This window comes from Sorex araneus, chromosome 1, assembly GCF_027595985.1.
Source record: "Sorex araneus isolate mSorAra2 chromosome 1, mSorAra2.pri, whole genome shotgun sequence".
NCBI classification, from domain to species: Eukaryota; Metazoa; Chordata; class Mammalia; order Eulipotyphla; family Soricidae; genus Sorex; species Sorex araneus.
The window spans coordinates 4,615,571-4,636,349 of NC_073302.1; the positions used below are offsets into that span (position 1 = coordinate 4,615,571).

General features: G+C 64.0%; 2 protein-coding genes across 2 annotated transcripts; one reads left to right on the top strand and one right to left on the bottom strand.

Annotated features, from left to right (window-relative positions):
- Nucleotides 1–200: 200 nt before the first annotated feature.
- COQ4 (coenzyme Q4) lies at nt 201–8,636 on the bottom strand. Its single transcript, XM_055130803.1, has 7 exons — nt 8,480–8,636; nt 8,268–8,399; nt 7,010–7,106; nt 6,405–6,507; nt 1,161–1,290; nt 897–990; nt 201–627 (listed from the first exon to the last, which is right to left on the bottom strand). Exons 1-7 carry the CDS (start codon nt 8,547–8,549, stop codon nt 450–452), a joined length of 804 nt encoding a protein of 267 aa, XP_054986778.1. The 5' UTR covers nt 8,550–8,636; the 3' UTR covers nt 201–449.
- A 319-nt stretch (nt 8,637–8,955) lies between these two features.
- On the top strand, nt 8,956–17,684 carry TRUB2 (TruB pseudouridine synthase family member 2). The gene is made up of 8 exons (XM_004613476.2): nt 8,956–9,123; nt 9,566–9,700; nt 11,870–11,944; nt 12,885–12,946; nt 13,638–13,719; nt 15,483–15,555; nt 15,811–15,947; nt 16,778–17,684. Exons 1-8 carry the CDS (start codon nt 9,015–9,017, stop codon nt 17,143–17,145), a joined length of 1,041 nt encoding a protein of 346 aa, XP_004613533.2. The 5' UTR covers nt 8,956–9,014; the 3' UTR covers nt 17,146–17,684.
- The last annotated feature ends 3,095 nt before the right edge of the window (nt 17,685–20,779 follow it).

Here is a 20,779-nt window from a genome sequence, read left to right on the forward strand (position 1 = left end):
TATACCTGCAGCCCAGGCCACAGCCAAATGGCACCAGCACCCCCGGACACACCCCATGCTGCGTCTCAGGAGCCCTGGCACGGCCCCCCACAGCCCCACGGAGCGAGGGGGCTACAGTTTCCCTCCCCCGTCCTGAGGAGGTGGGCTCGGAGAGGGTGGGCTGCCCAGGCAGGAACGGAAGACAGATGTGCAGAGAGATGTGCAGACAGGAGCCTTTATTCCCAGGGGGACACTCGACAGCTCCTCGTTGCTTCTCAGGCCAGTGGAAGGTGGGGAGCCCCCTCAGCACTCAGGACCCCCCGGCACCCAGGAGGGGGCCGGGCACGCTCAGTGCCGGCCAGACTGCCAGCTTCCGGTCCCACGAGGTTCTCCTGGAGCCCGGGAGCTCCGCCACGGAGTGAAAGGCCTCTCGGGGCCCAGCACGGGGAGAACGGGCGGCCAGGCGGGCCTCAGGGGTGGGGCCTGGCGCTGGGGGTCCGGGGAGGGTCGGCGATGCCCAGTTCTTCCCGCAGCGCCCTCAGGGGCTGCTCCCAGCGGCGCTCGTAGTACACGTTGAGGACACAGGGCGCGCGGCGGCCGCTGTCCACGGCCCAGGGGATCAGCTCGGAGACTAGCACTCGAAGGTTCCTGGGGCGGGGGCACAGGGATGACGGCTGGGACAGGCGCGTGGCCCCCGGCCCCGGAACCGCGGCTCCTGGCAGCCAGGTGCCCCTTTAGACTGTCAGAGCGGCCCCTCCTCAAGTGAGGGACCCCCCAACCCCAGGAAGCAAGCAAGACACCCCCTTCCCTGCCTGACACCCCACCGGCCGAGTGCCCCGTGCACGGCCCCGGCTTTACCCACGGCCAGGCTGGCCCCTGCGCCCCGGGCTGCCCCCCCTACCCCACGGAGCACTTACTGGGCGCTGAGGTGCACGGGCCCGAAGAGCGCCCCCAGGACACACATGGGCAGCCCCGTCTGCACGGCCTCGAACCACTTCACGACGATCTCCCCTGGGGGTGGCGGGGGTGAGCGGGGGAGGGGGGGCACGAGGCAGCCAGAGGGGAGCGGGCGCCTCGGGGACCCCCCACTCTCCCCCGGCCTCCACGGGCTCAGCCCCGCCCAGCCCCTGGCCGTGTGGGCAAGGTGTGCTGGGAAGGAAAGGCGGGCGGCGGGCACTCACCCAGCATGTTGGTGGGCATCCCCAGCAGCGTGTGCAGCATGTCGTGCACCTCCCGGTACCGCTGGATCACGTAGGCCAGCTCCTCGTCATCCACGAATCGGGTGGGCGCGCGGGTGTCTGGGGAGACCCCCTGACCACCAAAGCCCCCTTCGATCTCTCTTCCATGGGCAGCCCAGGCCCCCCTGCCCCAATTCCCGACCCCCCCAAAATCTCTGGGGACTCAACAGGGTGGGGGTGCCCTCGGGCAGCAGTGTGGGGGGCTGGGACCCCTCGGCCTGCCAGCACCCACACCCGAGGTGGATACAGCCTGTTCGAGTTAGTGGGGCCCCCTATGGAGTGGGCTGAGTCTCGTCAGCTTCGTGGGGTGTGAAAGGGCCGGGGAGGCAGGACAGCAGGGGGCCGGGCCTTGCCTTGCACGTGCACCCCTGGGTTCCATCCCTGCCTCCAATGCAGAAGGTCCCCCCAGCACAGAGCTGGGAATGGCCCCTGAGCACTGCAGGTGAAGCCCCCAAATAAGAAGGCAAAATATACCCCCCTCCAGGTCCACTGAGGCCGAGCAGGGCCCCCCACAGCCGGCTCCCGCTCTCTGTCGCCGGACAACACCTGTCCCCCGTGACACCCTGGCGTGAGCGTCCCCGTACAGGGAGGCTGGTCTGCCCCGGCCCGCACTGAGCAGGTCTGCTCCCGACTCCCCCTGCCATCGGCACGCCTGGAGGCTGACGGTCAGGGCACGACTGGCAATGTCCAGCCGCTGACCAGTGATGTGTGAGGCCAGGCATAGTCTGAGTCTTGAAACGTGACAGTGCCCACGTGGAAGACAGGCTGGGACCTGAGCCCCAGCTAAGGTTAACCAAGCACAGCGAGAGGGCATTTGCCTTGCACGCAGCCCACCAGGGTTCGATTCCCGGCACCCCATATAGTCCCCTGAGCCTGCCAGGAGTGATTCCTGAGCACAGAGCTAGGAGTAAGCCTTGAGAGCCTCCAGGGGTGGCAAAAGAAAAGAACCAAAGCATCAACAAAAAGGACAGAGGGGCCTGAGAGGCCTTACAGCAGGGAAGGTGCTTGCCTTGCATGCAGCCCACCCAGGTTCATTTGCACACCCCAACACACACACACACACACACACACACACACACACACACACACACACACACACACACATACACACACACACACACACACACACACACACACACACACACACACCCATACACAACCAGACAGCCCTCCAGCACTGCCAGGAGTGATTCCTGACTGCAGAGGCAGAAGTAGCCCTGAGCATCACTAGGTGTGGCCCCAAAACAGAACAAACAAATGAACCAAAAAGAAAACCAGTGGGGCTGGAAAGAGTACAGGTGAAGACATTAGCCTGCAGCTGACCAGGACTCAGTCCTTAGCACCCTGTCACTGTATCACTGTCATCCCTTTGATCATCGATTTGCTCGAGCGGGCCCAGTAATGTCTCCATTCGTCCTAGCCCTGAGATATTAGCAGCCTCACTTTACTCGTCCTTCCCAATGGTGCTGCATTAGAGGCTCTTCAGAGTCAGAGGAACGAGACCCATCATTGTTACTGTATTTGGCACACGAATACCCCCTGGGGAGCCTGCCAGGCTCTTCCCCGTGAGGGCAGCAAACTCTTGGTAGCTTGCCAGGTTCTCCAAGAGGGAGAACTAGGCGATCAGATGTCGGGCGGCCACACTGCACCCTGTATCTCAGAAATGATCCGAGTATTGCTGGGTATGACTGAAACCACCGACACACGACACATGCACACACACACATGCCCATGCACGCATACACGCGCGCACGCGCACACACACACACACACACATATCGAGTTCTCCTCTCCTCTCTGTGTGGCGTGAGGGGCCCACAGTGGGCCTGGGGTGCCGAGGTAACTGCGTTCACTGTGGCTTCCCAGAGGCCAGGGTAAACCCGGGGTTCTGGTTCCGGGGGCCCAAAGCGGGCCCTGGGGTGTTCCTGATGCCAGGCTGCAATGCCAACCGTTCACCCTTGCCTGCCTGCCGCGAGCAGGACCGTGCAGTCCCAAAGCTGGGGACACAGAGCCGACGGGGCTGCAGGGGCCGCCCCGAGCTGGTGGCAGACCCCAGCCCGTGGGAACCGGCAGGAGGGGCGTTTCTGAAGCCCCACTGTGTGCCGGCCTCGCGTGCCCTCTGCGCAGACCGTCAGCCCGAGGAGGAGGCCGCAGGGTTCGTGGAGGAAGACCCGCCTAGACGCGGGCTAAGGGGACGGGGCAGGCAGTACTGGGAGCTCGGTACTGTCCGCCACGCCTACCATGGGGACCAGGTGGCGCCGGCCCGGCCATCAGATAAGGAGAGGCTCAGGAGGTCAGGCCCAGGGAGGGCCGGAACTCGAGTCCAGGTCATCATCTTGCTGTCACAGGATGACACTCGTCCCTCCCCGGGTCAGCCTCAGGGAGGGCGGCCGCCCCGGGAACCTTGGCCCACATTCCCGGAGGCTCAGGTGCTCCTCTGCATTCCCGGGCCGCGTGTGGCAACCTCCCGGGCTGTGGGCCGCCTCCAGCCACGGCCTCAGCAGGGGGCAGTGCCCGCCGGGTGGCACGGGGGCGGCGCAGCCTCGAGGGTGAATCAGGGGCGCGGGGACAGGTCAGGCCTCAGGGACGAGGACCTTCTCGAGCAGGGACTGTCACGCCCCACTGGGGTCTCCTGTAAGGTCTGGGAGACAGCCGGAGTGTTGACAGTGACGGGGGGCCGCCAGCACCAACACACACACACACACACACACACACACACACTGCACATACATAGCCACACTGCACACATACACATACTGCACATACACACCACACACATACACATACACACACACTGCACATATACACACACCCACTGCTAAGAACCGGCTGGCCCCAGGTCAACCCCCCGTGCCAGCCCGCAGTCCCCTCTACCCACTGTGGCCCTCCTTTTTTTTTTTTTCCTCTTTGGGTCATACCCGGTGATGCACAGGGGTCACTCCTGGCTCTGCACTCAGGAATCACTCCTGGCGGTGCTCAGGGGACCCTATGGGATGCTGGGAATTGAACCCGGGTCGGCCGCATGCAAGGCAAACGCCCTCCCTGCTGTGTGGCCCTCCTCTAGTGGGGTCAGCCCCACGGCAGCACAGCCTGGACTGGCCCCGTCCTGGGCGAGGACTAGGCGGGCAGCTGAGTGCAGCCCACAGGCCTCTGAGGAGTGAGATCGGGTTACAGTGGCGCCCACAGCAATGCCCCCTGTTTAGGGCCGTCCCGAGCACAGGGCTGGCTTTCAAGGGGCCCTAGAGGACAAATCTAGAAAAAAAAAGGGGGGATTAAAAGAATTTTAAAAAGAAAAGAAATACATATATATGTGTATATACATATATATTCATATATATAATACATACATATATATATATAAATCAGAATGAGATCGGGTTACTGCCCTGCCCCAAGCCGCCGCGCTTCCTCTCGCTCCTATTACCAGAGACAAGTCCCCTCTGCAGCTGCAGGGCCGGGCCTGGCTGCCCCCAGCCGCCCCCCAGCCGCCAGCAGCCCTGTCCCCGCTCCGACTTCCGTCTCCGGGGCACCGGGGCACTGGCACCTGGCAGGGACGGCCCTGGCCTCCCAGGTGAGGCAGGTGCTCTGCCCGGAGCCCCCGTCTGGGCCCGACTTTCCCTTTTCTTTTTGAGGTGGGTTGGGGGAAAGTGCTGGTCCCCACCCGGGGGTGCTCAGGGCTACTCCCGGCTCTGTGCTCGGGGACTCTGCAGTGCTGGGCTTGCAGTAACCTTGTACTCTCCCTCCCGCCCTGCTCCCCTGCCTCCCCTCCACTCCTGGGGCCACTGCTCGTCCTCCAGGTGTCCTCAGAGGGGTATCCCTGGGTTCCCTAAGAGAAGGGCCCACCGGTCTAGGGTCCTTCTAGAGTGGACGCTGGGCCAGGGCGGGCCTTGGGGTCTCTGCAACGCCCGAAGTTGGTTCTGTCTGGGGAGTCCAAGCACACGTGACACATATTCTGCCAGAACTGTTGTTTGTTGGTTCTGGGACATCCCCAGCGGTACGGAGGACGTCACAGGGCGGGCGCCAACCTGGAGCCCTGAGCATGCCCACGTGTGCCGCCTCTCCCTCCCTTCCCGGGCTCGGCTTTGTGCTCTCGAGTCCTTGCCGGGGCTGCCGGGGCAGACTGCTGGTGCCGGGGGGCAGCGGTGCTGGGGGGACTGATCAAACCTGTGCCGGAACCCCGGAGTGACCTCCCTGGCGCTGGAACTTTGGGAGGGATGGGGTGATGGGGTGGAGTCAGGCCTGGCTCAGGAATCATCCCTGGTGGGACTCAGGGAACCAGATGGGATGCCGGGGGGGTCGAACCAGGATCGAACCGAGCCAGCCGCGTGCAAGTCAAGCACCTTACCCACTGGGCTACTGCTCCGGCCCTGAAATCTCGGTCTGTCTGTTTGTTAGGGGGCCACACTCAGCGATGCTCGGGGGTTACTCCTGACAGTGCTCAGGGGACCACTAGGGATGCCCAGGATCAAACCAAGGGCGGCTGTGTGCAAGGCAAATGCCCTCCCCACTGTGCTATCTCTCCAGCCCGATTTTTTTTCCTTGTAAGAAGGCTACTCCCGCAGTGCTCAGGCAGTGCTCAGGGTTACGTGGTGCCAGGGATCGCACTCAGGGCCTCTCGAGTGTAAGGCCTCTTCCATCACCCGACTCTCTCCCCGTTATCTCCCTGGGGTGGGGACAGTGGGGACACAGGGCAGACGATCAACAAATGAGCTCAGCGCCTCTGTGTGATCGGGGCCCCGTGTCCCTGCCCCGTGTCCCTGCCCCGTGTCCCTACCCCATGTCCCTACCCTGTGTCCCTGCCCCGTGTCCCTGTCCGTGTCTGGGGCCGGGACACAGTGCTGCGGCCCTGACGGGCGTACCCCGCGTTGGCTCCAGCGGTCCTGACTGTGCAAACCCCGCGAGCTGGCACACTGCCCTGCGCGTCTCTTGGAAGGGGGAAGGCGGAGGCAGACGGGCCCAGGCTCGGGGAGGACTCGGCGGGTGACACCGGAGCCGGCGGCCGCGAGCGGTAAGAGCCTGACGAACGCTGCCAACGGGCCGTGTGCAGCCAGGTTCCCGGCACCTCTGCCAGCCCCAAGGAAAGCCACAAAGCGTGGCACCAGACGGGTGGGCACCACCGCCCGGTGGACGGCCGGGACTGCGTCTCTGACAGCTCCCGGGGCTCCCCTCTCCGCCGGGGAAACTCACATTCTCATCCAGGAAGCGTAGGTACTCGCGGCCCAGGGAGCCTTCTGGGAGGCTGCAGAGTCTCGCCAGGTCCAGGGTGGACAGCGAGATCCGGGGACGCTCCCTGCGAGGCGGAAGGGGAAAGTTAGTGCCGGGGCGGGGTGCAGCAAAGGCAGGGGTGAGGCCCACCTAGAGATGACGGGACGGAACCCAAGTCACCAGGGGAGGGCAGGGAGGACACCAGCCACGGGCTGGGGACACAGCAGCCCTGCCTGCTGGCACAAGGACCCGGGCTCCATCCCCCGCACTGTATAGCGCCCCCACCCCCGGGCCCCTGACCCCTGCAGTGAGTGGCCCTGTCCAGCCCCCCAGGCCGAGCAGGGCCAGCTGCTGGGGCAGCCTCGGGGGCCCCCGAGCCATCAGGAGGCAAACCAGAGGCCAGGCCAGGCCTGCAGGGCACAGCCAAGGCACCGGCGGGGACCAGGGCGGAGTCACCGCACAAGAGCTCGGTGAAGGCCAGAGCCCAGGCACCACCACCACAGCCAGCGCCATGAACGATGCCCACTGAGCTGCCACGGGTCCCCCCAGAGTACTGTGTCCCCCTCCCCGGCACGCCAAGCACCTACTGCAGGATCTGGGCGCCCTCCGGGTGCCCCCTCATCTGCTCCCGGAGCACCTTCAGGGCCCGCAGTCCCGTGGTTTCTCCCAGCACCGCGACCATGTCTGAAAGGCAAAGCCGGGGGAAGAACTGGGCCGGGGGGGGAGGGTGCAATCCGCTCAGCTGCCCACCCCCCTGGGCCCCTGGGAGTCTGGGTGACCGCAGGAGATCAGGGACTCTCACTAAGGTCATTCAGTCACTTGGGGAGGGGGCTGGGAATGGCTCTTCGGGGTGAGATCACTTTCACGCCCATCGTCCCTATGGAGAGTTGTGACAGATGGGGTGATGGCATGACCGTGCGGTATCGGGGTTCGGCTGTAATCGCTCTCCAGGTAACGTTGTGCAAAGGCCTTCACCTTTCCCAGACTCCGTGCCCTACTTCGTGTAGTGCAGTGAAGGCCGTTCTCCGGGTTAGCTGAGGAAGTCAGGGGCATCGCCCGGGGGCTCCGTACAGGGGTCACGACCGGGGTTGATCCCCAGCATCACCAGGGATTGATCCCTGAGCACAGAGCTGGGAGTAAGCTCTGAGCTTACTGGCAGGTACGACCTCAACTCCCCTCTAACTCCACCCACCTCCTCCCCAAGCCCCCCCCAAAAAAGAAAGAGTGTAGCGGAGTCGCGGGAGTAAGGGCTCTGTGGGCGGTGAGCAGGACACTTTTTATTAGGAGCAAACACTCGGCGTGCTTAAACCTGGCACAGACTGCGGCCGGGGCGGCAGGACAGCGGGGAGGGCGTTTGCCTTGCCGCAGTGGACCCGGTTTGATCCCCCACATCCCATCGGGTCCCCCAAGCACTGCCAGGGGTAATTCCTGCGCGCAGAGCCAGGAATAACCCGAGTGTCACCGGGTGTAACCCAGAAGGCAAATAATTAGCTAATAAACCCGGCAGGGCCGAGAACGGCTCTGCAGAATGTCAGGAGGTCCCGCCGCTACACGCAACTAAAACGTAGTGCGCGAAAGCTGCCGGCGACGGGGCAGCACAGCGCGGTCGCGGGCCCTGGGGGCACCGCGTCCAACTCCTAGGACAGCTTCGGCCCCGGCTGGACACGGCTTCCAAAGGAGGGCAACGCGACGACACGCCCCTTCCTCGTGCTCCTCGCCAGCCGGGCACCTTCAGACCCCGTGCGCCGGGAACCCGGCCGAGGTCTGCTGGGTGGTGCAGTGCCGCGCGGCTCGGGGTGCCCGGCCAGCCCGCCCCCGGGTGCCCGGGGGTCGCGGCGGCCTTACCGTGCCGGTAGGGGTCGTAGAGCGCCATGCCCGCGGCGCCCGCGGCCAGCAGCGCCTTCTGCAGCGGGGACGTGGGGATATGCGCGGGGTAGAGCGGGGCGGCGCCGAGGCTCGCGGCGCGGGAGGGCACCTCTGCGGGCGAGAGCAAAGGCCGCGGTCAGCGGCGCCCGGCTGCGGGGTACCCCGAGCCGCCGGCCCGCCCCGCCACTCGCCTGCAGCCCACCCGCCGGGCCCCCGGAGCGCGCGCCAGGGGCGCAGGGCGCGGGGCAGCAGGCTCGCCATGGGCGCGGGCACCGGGAGGTCGCGACGTGCGCGCGGGGCGCGTGGGCGGGGCGAGGCCCGTGTCCCCCCCCCCCGCGCCGGAGCGCCGGAAGGGTCAAAAAACCCGGCTCCCGCCGAGCAACGCCTCGGCAAACACGAAAGGTCTCTATCTCGAAAGACGAAAAGGAAATCCAAATGATCTGACTGTCACCTCCTTCCACCGAGGTAAAATTATCTGCATTTCACAGGAAAAAAATAAAATCGGTCTCCAAATTAGACGTAACAGAGCTTGCTTGGAGGGTTCAGCGCCGGACCCTACTTCCTTCCCCACGGCGGGTTTCCCACCCGGGACGCTAAAAGAGAGACCCACTTCCGGCGCCGGGCATGGCGGCGCCCACATTCTGGCTGCCGTGGGGGGGCGGGGCCGTACGGCACTTCCGTTCAGGTCCGTTTGTTGTCACTCGCCCCGCGTCGTGGGCTTCAGGCATGGGGTCCGCCAGCCTGGCCAGGCTGCACGGGCTCTTCGCGGCCTACAAACCCCCTGGGTTGAAGTGGGAGCACCTGCGGGATACCGTGGAGCTGCAGCTTCTGAAGGGTGAGCGCCGCGAACCTCTGAAAGGGTCCTGCCAAGTGAGCCACGTGACTGGGTGGCCTGGGACGTGCATGATCCTCTCCTGCCCTCGGCAGCCTTTTCAACACGCTTTCCCGAAAGTTCAGCTGTCCTAAGTGGCTAATAGGTGGTAGAGGCGGGATTTGAATCCAGGTCCCTCCTGCCTTCCGCCTTTGATCCTTCCTTTCCTGCTTTTTCCCTTTTTTTCCGTCTGTGTCGGGAATGAAACCCAGGGCTCTTGCATGCAAGTCCTGCGCTTTCTTGCCGAGCCCTTCCCGGGCCTGCCCGCGTGTTCCCTGCCTGCTTTCACTGTTTCCTTCGCAGCAGGCTTGCTTCTGGCTCCAGCCTTTGTACACGCCCCCGCGTCCCGCCCTGCCTGGCGCTCTGCCAGAATTGACCAGATTCTCCTCTCCTTGTCTGTGCTCAGGTCTCAACGCAGGGGCACCCCGGCCCGCCCCCCAACAGCGTGTCCGTTTCCTGCTGGGTCCCGTGGAGGGCAGCGAAGAGAAGGAGCTGACCCTCACGGCCACCAGTGTGCCCTCTCTCGCCAACCACCCGCTGGGTAAGGCTCTTTTAGGTGGGTAGGCAGGCAGGAAGTCCTGAGCACCGCTAGGTCTGGCCCCTAGAACAAACCCCCAAAAGAAAAGTTTGGGACTAGCACAGCAGTAGGGGGGGGTATTTGTCTTGCATGCAGCCAAGTGGGTTCTGTATGGTCCCCTGAGCACTTCCAGAAGTGATCCCTGAGCACCACAAGATGTGGCCCCAAAACAACAACAGCAGGGGGCTGGAGCAATAGCACAGCGGGTAGGGCGTTTGCCTTGTATGCGGCTGACCGACCTGGAGTAACCCCTGAGCATTGCCGGGTGTGACCCAAAAAGTAAAACAAACAAACAAAACCAGCAAAATCAGCTTCAGTAATTATAAATAATTCTAGGACACCCACTTTTCCATTCACAAATATACTGAAAAGAAGGTCAAGCATTTCTTCTTGGGGTCTGAGAGCTGAGGCCTTGCATCTGCTGACTCGGGGTCCATCCCTGGCACGCATCTGGTCCCCGGAGCACTGCCAGGATTGATCCCTGAGCATTGTGTGACCCCAAAATTAATCCCCCCTAAAAAAAGATCTCAGGTGGAAAACACCAGGTTCTGATGTTTTTAACCACACATTGAGAAAACAAAAATAGGTAGTTGCAGTTCTGCATATAAACAGACTAAGGGAATAAATGAGGGTCTGAGAACATTCATTTTCTCAGACCAGAATAGCCGTGGCAGCAAAACTCGCCTAGGCTTCTTCTTTTTTTTTTTTTTTTTTTTTTTGCTTTTTGGGTCACACCCGGCAATGCACAGGGGTTACTCCTGGCTCTGCACTCAGGAATTACTCCTGGCGGTGCTCAGGGATATGGGATGCTGGGAATTGAACCCGGGTTGGCCGAGTGCAAGGCAAACGCCCTACCCGCTGTGCTATCACTCCAACCCTAGGCTTCTTTTTTAAAAAGGAGGAAAATTAGGGTCTGGAGAGATTGCACAGGGGTAATGCCTTGCACGTGGCCTTCTCCAGTTTGATCCCTGGCACTGCGTAGGGTCCCCTGAACCCTGCCAGGAGGGATCCCTGAGCACAGAGCCAGGAGTAATCCCTGAGCGCGTCAGCTTGGCCTCTTCCTGTAAAAGCCAGTTTCCAGAGATGACACAGTGAACTAGTTTAAAATGTAGGAACTGTGGAGGGAGAAGGAGGATAGTTCCCCAAAGGAGGGAAAGCTGTGCCCTGCGGCAGGGCCCAGGCGGCTGGAGAGACAGCGGAGCGGAGATGGCACGTGAGTTGGGGTGTGGCCGCCCCCATAGGGAGCGCCCCAAGCTGCTCGAGAAGCTGTTTTTTTGTTTGTTTTTGGTTTTGCCTCCCAGGGGTGCTCCTGAGGCCCAGAGACACTTTGTGCAGTTGTCAGTCAACCTACGCGGGGTTCAGTGCACGCGTCCAAGGATGCAGTTCCGCAGGGCCCTATGACTAGGCCCCCCCCCACCCCGGCGGTGCTGGTAACCTCCAGGGCCACACCCACAGAACTCGGCTTCCTGTGGTGCTGGGGATCGAAACCAGGGTCTGGGTGCGCCAGACAAGCACCTTAACCCCCGTCTCACTCCCGCCCTGGGTGCTGGCTTGAAAGCATTTTCCCCCTACCTGTGTCCTCGAGGACTGAGGGCATTGCTGGGGGGACACAGACAAGGGATTTAGTCTTTTTCTGTGTTTGTTGGTTTGGTTTTGTTTGGGGGGGAGGCCACACCCCAAAGGCTTATTCCTGGTTCTGGGCTTGGGGATCACTCCTGTTGGCCTCGGGAGATCATATCCGGTGCCAGGAATTGAACCCGGGTCAGACGCTGCAAGGCAAGCACCTGCCCGGTGCACCACTGTTCCGACTCCAGGGCTTTTAGTCTTGGGGCTTCCTTTGCCTCCATTATTCCTGACGGCCGTCCATTTCCAGCCAGGGTGCTGAGCCGGTGGCAGGGGACCCCGTTTCCACAGTAGATCTCGTCTCTGGAAACACTTCTGGGTGGTGTCGGGGCATCAGTCAGCGGGGGTGGGGGTGGGGGTGGTAGTCCCTTGGCGGTACACGCCCCCCCGCCTCCCACTACCGCTGCAGTCTGGGTGTCCTGTTCCTTGGTGGGGAGCCCCGAGACTGTGCATTACCCCCAGCCCAGAGCCGCCCCGGTGGGGTTCAGGGTGGAAACTCTCTCTCCACAGTCTGTGGACCAGCCTTCACCAGCCTGAAGATCGGCGTGGGCCACCGGCTGGACCCCCAGGCTTCGGGGGTGCTCGGTAGGTGTGGGGTCACCTGGGGTGCAGTGGGGGGCAGTCGGGACCAGCACGAGCCAACTGGACGTCCCTCCGGTGTCCCTGCCCCTGGTCTGGTCAGTGGGAGGTGACTGGCCGGTGTGCTGGGAAGCCTCTGGCGCCTGCGTTCACCTTCACGGCCCGTTGCTGGTTTCCATCTGGGGCCACACCTGGTAGAGCTGGGGGTGACCCTTAGCTCTGCCGGGGGTGGGGGGTCCAAACTGTGTCAAGGATGGTGTGTGGGTATCCCACATGCAAAGCCCGCACCCGACCCTTCGCGCCTGACCTTTTGCACCCGGCCCGTTGCTCCTTACCTGTCCCTCTCAGCCCTTTGTGCTCACCCCTCGCCCTCAGTGCTCTGTGCTTGGCCCTTGTGCCACGTCTTTGCTGCCCCTCCGGGCCCACAGCCTTGACCCCACGGTGCAGGACGTGAGGCTCTGGGGCACCGGGCTGTGTTCGGTCACAGTGGGCTCACCCCGTGCCACGCACCGGGGATCTGGGTGTCACCCGGGGGTCCCGACGGCCTGGATCTGAGTCATCCTGTCCCCAGCTCCGGCGGTGACCAGGTCCCCTCGTCCGCGGGCGATGGTGCCGGCCCCTCGGGCACACATGACCTTGAGCTCCTTCTTCCAGCGTGACGGGTGCTCGGGCAGGGCTGTGCTCCCTCCCTGGGCCTTTCTTTGGTTTCCACGTGGGTTGTTTGGTTTGCTCTGGACCCGCGGCAGGGCTGCGCTGTGCTGCCGGCCCCGGGAACTGGCCCCGTGCTGGCCCCGTTGGCCCTCCCTCTGCAGGACAGCCGGGGGCCAGGCGCTGCCGGGGCTCGAGAGGGCCGTCTGTGCAAGCGGCTGCGGGCTGGGGCCCCCGTAGAGGAGCTCCCCCTTCTCCAGTGCTCGAGCCTGTGTGACCTGAGCTCTGCCCCTTGCAGTGCTCGGCGTGGGACGAGGATGCGGGCTCCTCACGGACCTGTACGATGCTCACGTCACCAGGGTAGGGCGGGGGCTCCCTGCTCCTCCCCAGCCCCTTCCCCGGGCCACGTCCCTGGGACTGTCCCTCTGCCACATGGCCCCCAGGGGCCCCACGCCCTCGCTGCACACAGTCCCCTCCCACGTCATTCGGCCTTGGCAGGTTTTGTCGTTGTGGGCTGGGGACTGGGCCTCTGTCACGGGGGCGCCCCGCCTCGCCCTCAGGCTTGACCGGGCAACGTGCCGCTGGCATCAGGCTGTGCCCCAGCTGGGGCATGATCTCTCCCCTTGCCGAGCAGGGGTTCCCGGTCCAGGGTCGGGCCCCCGGAAGCCCGTGTCTGTGGCTCTGAGCTCGGGTTCTGCAGCCAGACGCTCCTGCGTGACTCGGACTGTGTCCGCCTGCCCCTGCTGGGCGCCGCCCCCACCTCCCACCCCCCTCTAAGATGGGACGGGGGGAGGGGGTGGCTCCGAGGGCTGGCGCGGGGCCCGCCTCGGCCCTGAGCACTCCATGGCGGGCCGCTGGGGAGGCCCCAAGCCAGATGAAGCACGAGAAGCCAGACAGGAGCGGTGGGCGCTGTGGCTCGGGCCTTGCAAGGCTGCGGGCAGCCGTGTCCTTCCCCCGGGGGCCAGGCCGAGCTCCCCACGGGAGGACCCCGCTGCCCAGCCCCCGGCCCGCCCCCTCCTGTGCCCCAGCTTGGCCGTGCCCTCCCCCGCAGGACTACACCGTGCGCGGTGTCCTGGGCAAGGCCACCGACGACTTCAGTGAGGACGGGCGGCTGCTGGAGCGCACGACGTACGGTGAGCACTGGCCGGTGAGCGCAGTCGGCCGGGGTCGCCTCCTCCCTACGGGGGCCGCAGCTGCCCGGGCTCCCCTCACCCACTCGCCTGCACGCCAGGCTCGGGCCGGCCCAGGGGTCCGCTGGGCCCCGTATCTCGGCTGCCCCCACGGCAGCTCCTCTGGCCGCACCCACGACCTGGGCGCACTCTCGGGAGTGACCAGCTGGTGACTCCTGGGGCGTCACTGGTGCTCCCCGGGTAGCAGGGGCGGCCCGACTTGACCCCGGGGGCGCCCAGAGCGCAGGCGGGGGGCGTGACGGGGTGCAGGAATCCATGTGAGTGGAGTGGAGGGGTGGGCAGAGAGGCGTGAATGGGAGGCAGGCGGAGGGGGAGCAGGTGTGGATGGGCAGATGGGGGGGAGGAAGGGGGTGGGGACGGGTGGAGAGTAGACGGACAGATGGACCGGGGGAAGACAGACGGATGAACAGGTGACGGATGGAGGGATGTGGATGGGTGGATGGTGGGCGGGGGGCGGCCAGGTGGGTGGATTATCAGTGGATGGCAGGTGGGGGACGTGGCATGGACGGTGGCTGAGGGATGGGGCGTGGGGTGGACGCTGGGCGGGTGAGCTGGGGGGGTAGGTGGCTGCACGGGTGGGTGGATGGACGCGGAGTTGTGTTCTATTTGACAGACTGTGGAGCTGTCCCCGGGCAGGACAGACACGTCCCTCTGTATCTTTCGCAGGAAACGAGGGGTGTGGGGCCGAGGAGGCAGCACAGGGCTGGGTCACTGCTTTGCTTATAGGATCCCGGGTTCGGGCCTGTAGTCTCTGAGCACCCCGGGGGTGGCACAGAAGCAACAACACAGACGTTCCCGGCTGGGGCCCGGGGCCCCGGGGCCAGTCCCCTTTCGCCCCGAGCCGTGTTTCCTAGTCGTCTCTTCTGGAGGGGAGGGGAGTACACCCGGCAGTGATCGGGGCTCAGGGAGGGACCTGAAGGGACCATTGATGGTGTCAGGGATCGAACCCGAGCCAGGCATGCTCAAGGCAAGCACCTTGAGCTGTAGTCTCACTCCCGCCCCGCCACGCAGTCTTGCCTTGGAGTCCAGAATCCCCTCCAGGTGCCCTCAGAAACGTTGGCCTTGGGGACTGGGGAGAAAGTAAAGCCGCCTCCTTCGCCTGTGGCCACCCCAGCACCTTCCCTGGCAGCCGTGAGGCCCCCAGCACGTCAGAGGGGCCCCGAGCACACAGCCAGTTAGTTGATGGAGCAAAGAGCCGGGGAAGCGGCTGGGGGATGCCCCAGCCTGGTCTCCCGTGCCTCAGGCCCCTCCGCGCCCTGAGGGAGCCAGGAGCAGCCTCTGAGCAGAGCGGGGTGGGGGGCTACGGCAGGAGAACCAAGCCCTGAGTTCCTGGGCGTTTATGAGCTGAGTATCCGCATCATCTGTCGGATCCAGGGCTCGACTGAGCGATTGCACAGCCGGGAAAGCGTTTGCCTTGCTCACGGCTGACCCAGTCTCGATCCCTGACACCCCGAAGGGTCCCCCGAGCCCCACCAGAGTGACCCCTGAGAGCAGAGTCAGGAGTAACGCCTGAGCGTCACCAGATGTGGCCCCAAAGCCAAAAAGACTTAGGGGGGCTCTCGGTCCCGGGCAGGGGGGCTAGGACAGGGTGCCCGGCAGCCTTGCCCAGCTCCAGGGCTGGTCGGGGGCGGGGGGCACGGGGCTCGCCCCATTCTCAGCATGTGTGCTGACCAGCTCCCCCTCACCTTGACCTTCCCCCGCCCCAGACCACGTGACCAGAGAGAAGCTGGACCGGATCCTGGCCATGGTCCAAGGCTCCCACCAGAAGGCCCTGGTGAGGTAAGTGGGTCTCCTGCGGGTGCCCACAGTGCTCCTGGGTGCCTGGCCAGTGCCAGCCCCTGAGTCCTGGGCTATCTGGGGGAGGAGATGAAGCAGGAGGGCAGGTGCGGGGGTGGGGGGTGTCGGGGACGTGGGCCAGAGCCCGCAGCGGGGGCTGGAGGCCCAAGGAGAAGGCTGGGGGGCGGTGGTGGGTGCGAGGCCCTGGGAGCTTCCGGCCGGGCTGCAGCGCCACCCCCGCCCCCTCCTCGCGCCCAGGTACTCCAACGTGGACCTGCAGACGCAGGAGGCCTACGAGATGGCCGTGCGGGGCCTCCTCCGGCCCCTTACCCCGTCCCCGATGCTGGTGACCGGCATCCGCTGCCTCCACTTTGCGCCCCCCGAGTTCCTCTTAGGTACTTGGCCCCGGGGCCTGGGGCAGCATGATGGGACTCCGGGCTTTGGGAAGTCGGGGGGTGGGGGGGAGGTGGGCTGCCCCGGCAGACGCGGGTCTTGGTCAGCCCCGCTCTCAGGCCCCCTCCAGAGAAGCCAGAGCTCAGCAGACATCCCGCCCGACCTTCCTGCTGCCCAGTGCTCCATGCGTTGGGCCCCTGACCCCGCTCCCATTCCTGTGGCCGGTGCTTGTTCAACCCCAGCCCCAGCTCCAGCCCCCGAGCACGGCCGGGTGTGGCCCCAATCCCACCTCCGGGGGGGGGGGGGGCGGGGAAACAGGGATGTACAAAGGCCCTGTTCCAGGATTCGACCCTGAGTGCCCCTCATGTCGCCCAGGCCTGTCGCCCAGGCGTGTCCCCGCCCTCACAGCAAACAAGAAACACCGGCTCCCCACACACTCGCGTGGCACTGGCTTCCTGCTCTGTGGCTTTTCTTTTGTTTTTTTCTTTTTGGGTCACACCCGGCGATGCTCAGGGGTCACTCCTGCCTCTGCACTCAGGAATTACTCCTGGCGGTGCTCAGGGGACCCTATGGGATGCTGGGGATCGAACCCGGGTCGGCCGCGTGCAAGGCAAACGCCCTCCCCGCTGTGCTGTCGCTCCAGCCCCTCTCTGTCTTTCCTGTCCCCCCCGCTTCTCTGTCCTTCTCTGTCTACCCCACGGGCGGCGCCTCCCCTGTTGCACTGAGCCCGGCTTTCCTGGAGGGGGGGGCACCGTGTCTCAGCCCGCCTCCCCCGGGGTCACCCCTCCGGGCCCCCCTTTCCCGCTGAGCAAACCCGAGCGTGTCCCCGCAGAGGTGCAGTGCATGCACGAGACGCAGAGGGAGCTGCGGCGCCTGGTGCACGAGCTGGGCCTGGAGCTGAGGAGCAGCGCCGTGTGCTCACAGGTGAGGCGCACGCGGGACGGCTGCTTCACGCTGGCCCAGGCCCTCCTGCGCGGCCAGTGGGACCTGCGCAGCGTCCAGCAGGCCATCGAGGACGCTGCCCCCCGGGTGGCCGCGCAGCTCGAGAGCCTGAGGCCCGAGCTGGACACCCAGCAGCCCCGAGATCCCGACGCGCCCAGGACCCGACGCAGCACGGAGGCGAGAAGGCTCCCGAGCCAGAACTGTGCAGAAAGCGAGACGCGGCGGCGACAGTCTCCTCCCCGGGGCAGGAAGCGCTGAACTCGGCCGGGGGGTCCTGGCACCGCAGGAGGGTGTGGGCCTGGCACGCGGCGGACCCGGGTTCAGTCCGCGGCATTCCGTAGGGTCCTCCAAGCCTGCCAGGAGGGATCCCCGAGCACTGAGCCAGGAGTCCACCCTGAGCACTGCGGGGTGTGGCCGCAAACCCAAACCAAACTGCGGCTCAGGCCAGGGAGGTGGCTCCATGACGGACAGAGCGTGTGCCTCACACAGGCTCTGGGTTCGACTCCTGGCACCACAAACTGACAAAGTCTCCGAGGCCACGAACATGGACAGACGGCACAGGTCCGAGAGGAGACTTCCTGGGCCCCGAGAACGGGGGCCCGTGGGGGGCTGAGGGCTGTCAGCACACGCCCGGGGAACGATGACCGAGAATCACGTGCTCACGGAGCGGAGGACGCCAGGTGGCCAGCAGCCAGGCCCGCCCCTAATCACGCGACGAGGTGGCGATGAAGTGATAACACCGGTGTTAGCAAACCGGGCATCTGCAGTGTCCAGAAGCATAAAAGGTGACTACTGCCTTTATTGGTTTGTTGTTGTTTGTTTTGAGACCACACCTGGCGGTGCTCTGCACTTAGTCCTGGCTCTGTGCTCAGCAGGCACCCGGGGGGAGCGCGGGGACCACGGGGGTGCCGGGGATTGAGCCCAGGTCTCTGCGCAAGGCAAGCCGCCTGCCCACGGTACCATTTCTCTGCCCCCCTGTGGCGCCTCTTAGGAGTAGCTTGATGATCATTTTCACAATTTTTCGTACCCTGCCCTGTGAACTGGCAGTTTGCCTTCAGGGGCTCTCCCGGCCCCGATGGCGGAAGGTTCTAGATGCATGGCTGTTCCGAACCGCCCCGTCATGGTAGCACGGTGGAATTGTGTCTCCGCCCTCTCAGCAGCCAGTCAGTTAAGCTCTGCAGACCTGACGGCTCTTCGAACATCCCAAAAACAATGACGGGAGCGGGGCCGGGGTGGGCCCCCCGGAGAGCATGAGTCTCTGGCGCTCCCGGGACCCCCGCCCTGTGGCTGAGTGACCGAAGAGTGCAGTGGCGCTTTCCAGCCATTCTTCTGTGGAGTTTGTTCTCCGCTCTGGACGCTGGGGCGCTGTAGACTGTTGGCGGGGGTGGGGGAGGGTCACACAGGGCGGTGCTCAGCGTTAGTCCTGGCAGTGCTCTGGGGACCCAGCCCGGGTGGGTCCATGCAAGGCAAATGCCCTCCCCGCCGGACTCTCATCATCAGTCTCCGTCCTGTGGATTCTATTATTATTATTATTATTATTATTATTATTATTATTATTATTATTATTATTGAATCACCGTGAGATGGGCTGGGGCGATAGCACAGCGGGTAGGGCGTTTGCCTTGCATGCGGCCAACCCGGGTTCGATTCCTCTGCCCCTCTCGGAGAGCCTGGCAAGCTTCTCGTGGTGTATTCGATATGCCAGAAACAGTAACAAGTCTTGCCATGGAGCCGTTACTGGTGCCCGCTTGAGCAAAATCAATGAGCAACGGGGTCACAGTGACACAGTGGCACCATGAGATGCAGTTATGAAGCGTTCATGGTGGAGTTTCGGTCATACAGTGACCGGACACCCATCCCTCCACCAGTGCGCATTTCCCACCCCCAGTGTCCCTCCCGCCCCCCTCCCCCACCCTGTAGACTCTTGCCCTTGCTTCTGTCCTTTTGAGGGGGAGATGGGACCATGCCTGGGGGTGCCACACCTGCAGTGCCATGGACACGGCTGGGGCCAGCCTTGTGCAAGGCGAGTGCTGTAGAGCCGCTGTGTTCCCTGTGGCCCCGGGCAGAATGCTTGGGCACCTCCATGTGTGTTTGGTTTCTGGGCCACACCCCGCGGTGCTCGGGGCTTACTCCTGGCCCCGTGCTCAGGTTCGCTCGTGGCAGTGCCTGGGATCCCCTGCGGTGCCGGGGACAGAGCCACACGAGGGAAATACCTTCTTCACTGCAGCCCCTCTCTGGCCCCACCATCGGTTTTTTTTTTTTTCTTTTTTTGCTTTTTGGGTCACATCCAGCAATGCACAGGGATTACTCCTGGCTCTGCACTCAGGAATCACTCCTGGCGGTGCTCAGGGGACCATATGGGATGCTGGGAATCAAACCCGGGTCGGCCGCGTGCAAGACAAACGCCCTCCCCGCTATGCTATTGCTCCAGCCCCCCCCCCAGCGGTTTCTCTAAGCCTCTGTCCACGTGTGGCTTTCCCGGTCCCAGGAGCACTCGCTCAACACAGGCGGGACAGAGAGGCATGGCTGCCACTGGACCCCGGCTCGGACCCTGCAGGACAGCGCTGCTTGGCTCCTGCCCCCGCCGTGCCCTGGGAGAGGCCCCTCTCCCCGCCTGGCCACTCACCGCCCTTCCCCCCGGGCCCCATAGTCCTGCAGGCTCCTGTGGGCCGCGAGCCCCGGGGAGCTTGGCTCTCACCAGGAGCCCTGGGCAGCCATGCCGCCGAGCTGGTGCCAGGACAGATGGCAGCTTGGAGCCTGGCAACGCCAGCCCTGCTCCCTGTGTGCTCTCCTTCAGTGGCTCCGAGAGGCTGTGGCATGAGCAGGAAGCGCTGGTTCCGTCCCCAGCTCCGCCTGAATGGAGCAGAGCAGGTCCTCGGCGGCCGCCCGCCTGCCGGCTCCTCGCTGGGGCTGGCGGGAGCCGGGCTGGTCGCAGGGCGAGCTTCTCGCGTCCGTTTCCCTGACGGCACACCTCGGCGGGTGTCAGAGCAGGGCAGGATGGCCTGTGGCTGGCACAGGGGGAACCTGGTGTGATGAGCTCAGACTGGCACCTCTGGCATCTCTCCCGCCCACCCGGATCCCGTGGGGCGCCCTTACAAAATCCCAGACCTCAGAGCCTCCAAGCCGCCAAGGGCGTCCAAGGCCGGCACCTGAGTCAGAGCCAGCACACGCGGGTCTGCACAGCAGCCGGCCCTGCTCTAAGGGGGCGCAGACACGGGGAATCTCGCAATGGGGGGGGGCAGAACCCGCCCTGCTCCCCGCCCAGACGAGACCCCAAGCAGCCACCCACAAACAGATCCACTGCTCCCGAACAGCCATGATCCCAGAGGCACACAAACCAATCTCGGAATGCAGCGGCTGCAGGCAGAAATACCTCTGGCCTTAATTACTAAAATACCAGAATCCCAAAACTGGGCGACCGCTTTCGCGACCGTGCAACATCATTTGTTCTTTGTTAACAATAGAAAACATGATCTAATGATGCCATTTTGACAGGTCTGATTGTTGGGGGCAGGGGGGACTCCAAATAATAATAGTGAGTTTCTGTCGAAAATTGAATGTAATCGAAGTAAAGAGAGAGTAAAGTGAAAATCATCTGCCACACAGGCAGGGTGGGGAGTGGGAGGGGGGTATCCTGGGGTTCTTGGTGGTGGAACATGTGCACTGGTGAAGGGATGGGTGTTGGATCATTGTGTGACTGAGACTTGATCCTGAAAGACCTGTAACTGTTCTCACGGTAATTCAATAAAAAAAAAGAGAGAGAGAGAGAAAAAAAAGGATTCTTACCTTAAATAAAGAAATAAATTAAATAAATAAATAAATAAGGGGGCGCAGAAGCCGCTCTGGACTCAGGATCGGCGGCTAATCGTTCATAGCCAGCAGTGGCCCGGCT

Bases quoted from the DNA above. Each gene is read 5' to 3' on its own strand.
- COQ4 (XM_055130803.1), bottom strand. From the start codon at position 8,549: ATGGCGAGCCTGCTGCCCCGCGCCCTGCGCCCCTGGCGCGCGCTCCGG. The intron at 6,508-7,009 runs GTAGGTGCTTGG...TCCGCCTCGCAG, and splicing joins GAGGGCGCCCAGATCCTGCA to GGAGCGTCCCCGGATCTCGC. The intron at 1,291-6,404 runs GTGAGTTTCCCC...TTTGGTGGTCAG, and splicing joins TACGCTTCCTGGATGAGAAT to GGGGTCTCCCCAGACACCCG.
- TRUB2 (XM_004613476.2), top strand. From the start codon at position 9,015: ATGGGGTCCGCCAGCCTGGCCAGGCTGCACGGGCTCTTCGCGGCCTAC. The intron at 9,124-9,565 runs GTGAGCGCCGCG...GTCTGTGCTCAG, and splicing joins GGAGCTGCAGCTTCTGAAGG to GTCTCAACGCAGGGGCACCC. The intron at 13,720-15,482 runs GTGAGCACTGGC...CCCCCGCCCCAG, and splicing joins GCTGGAGCGCACGACGTACG to ACCACGTGACCAGAGAGAAG.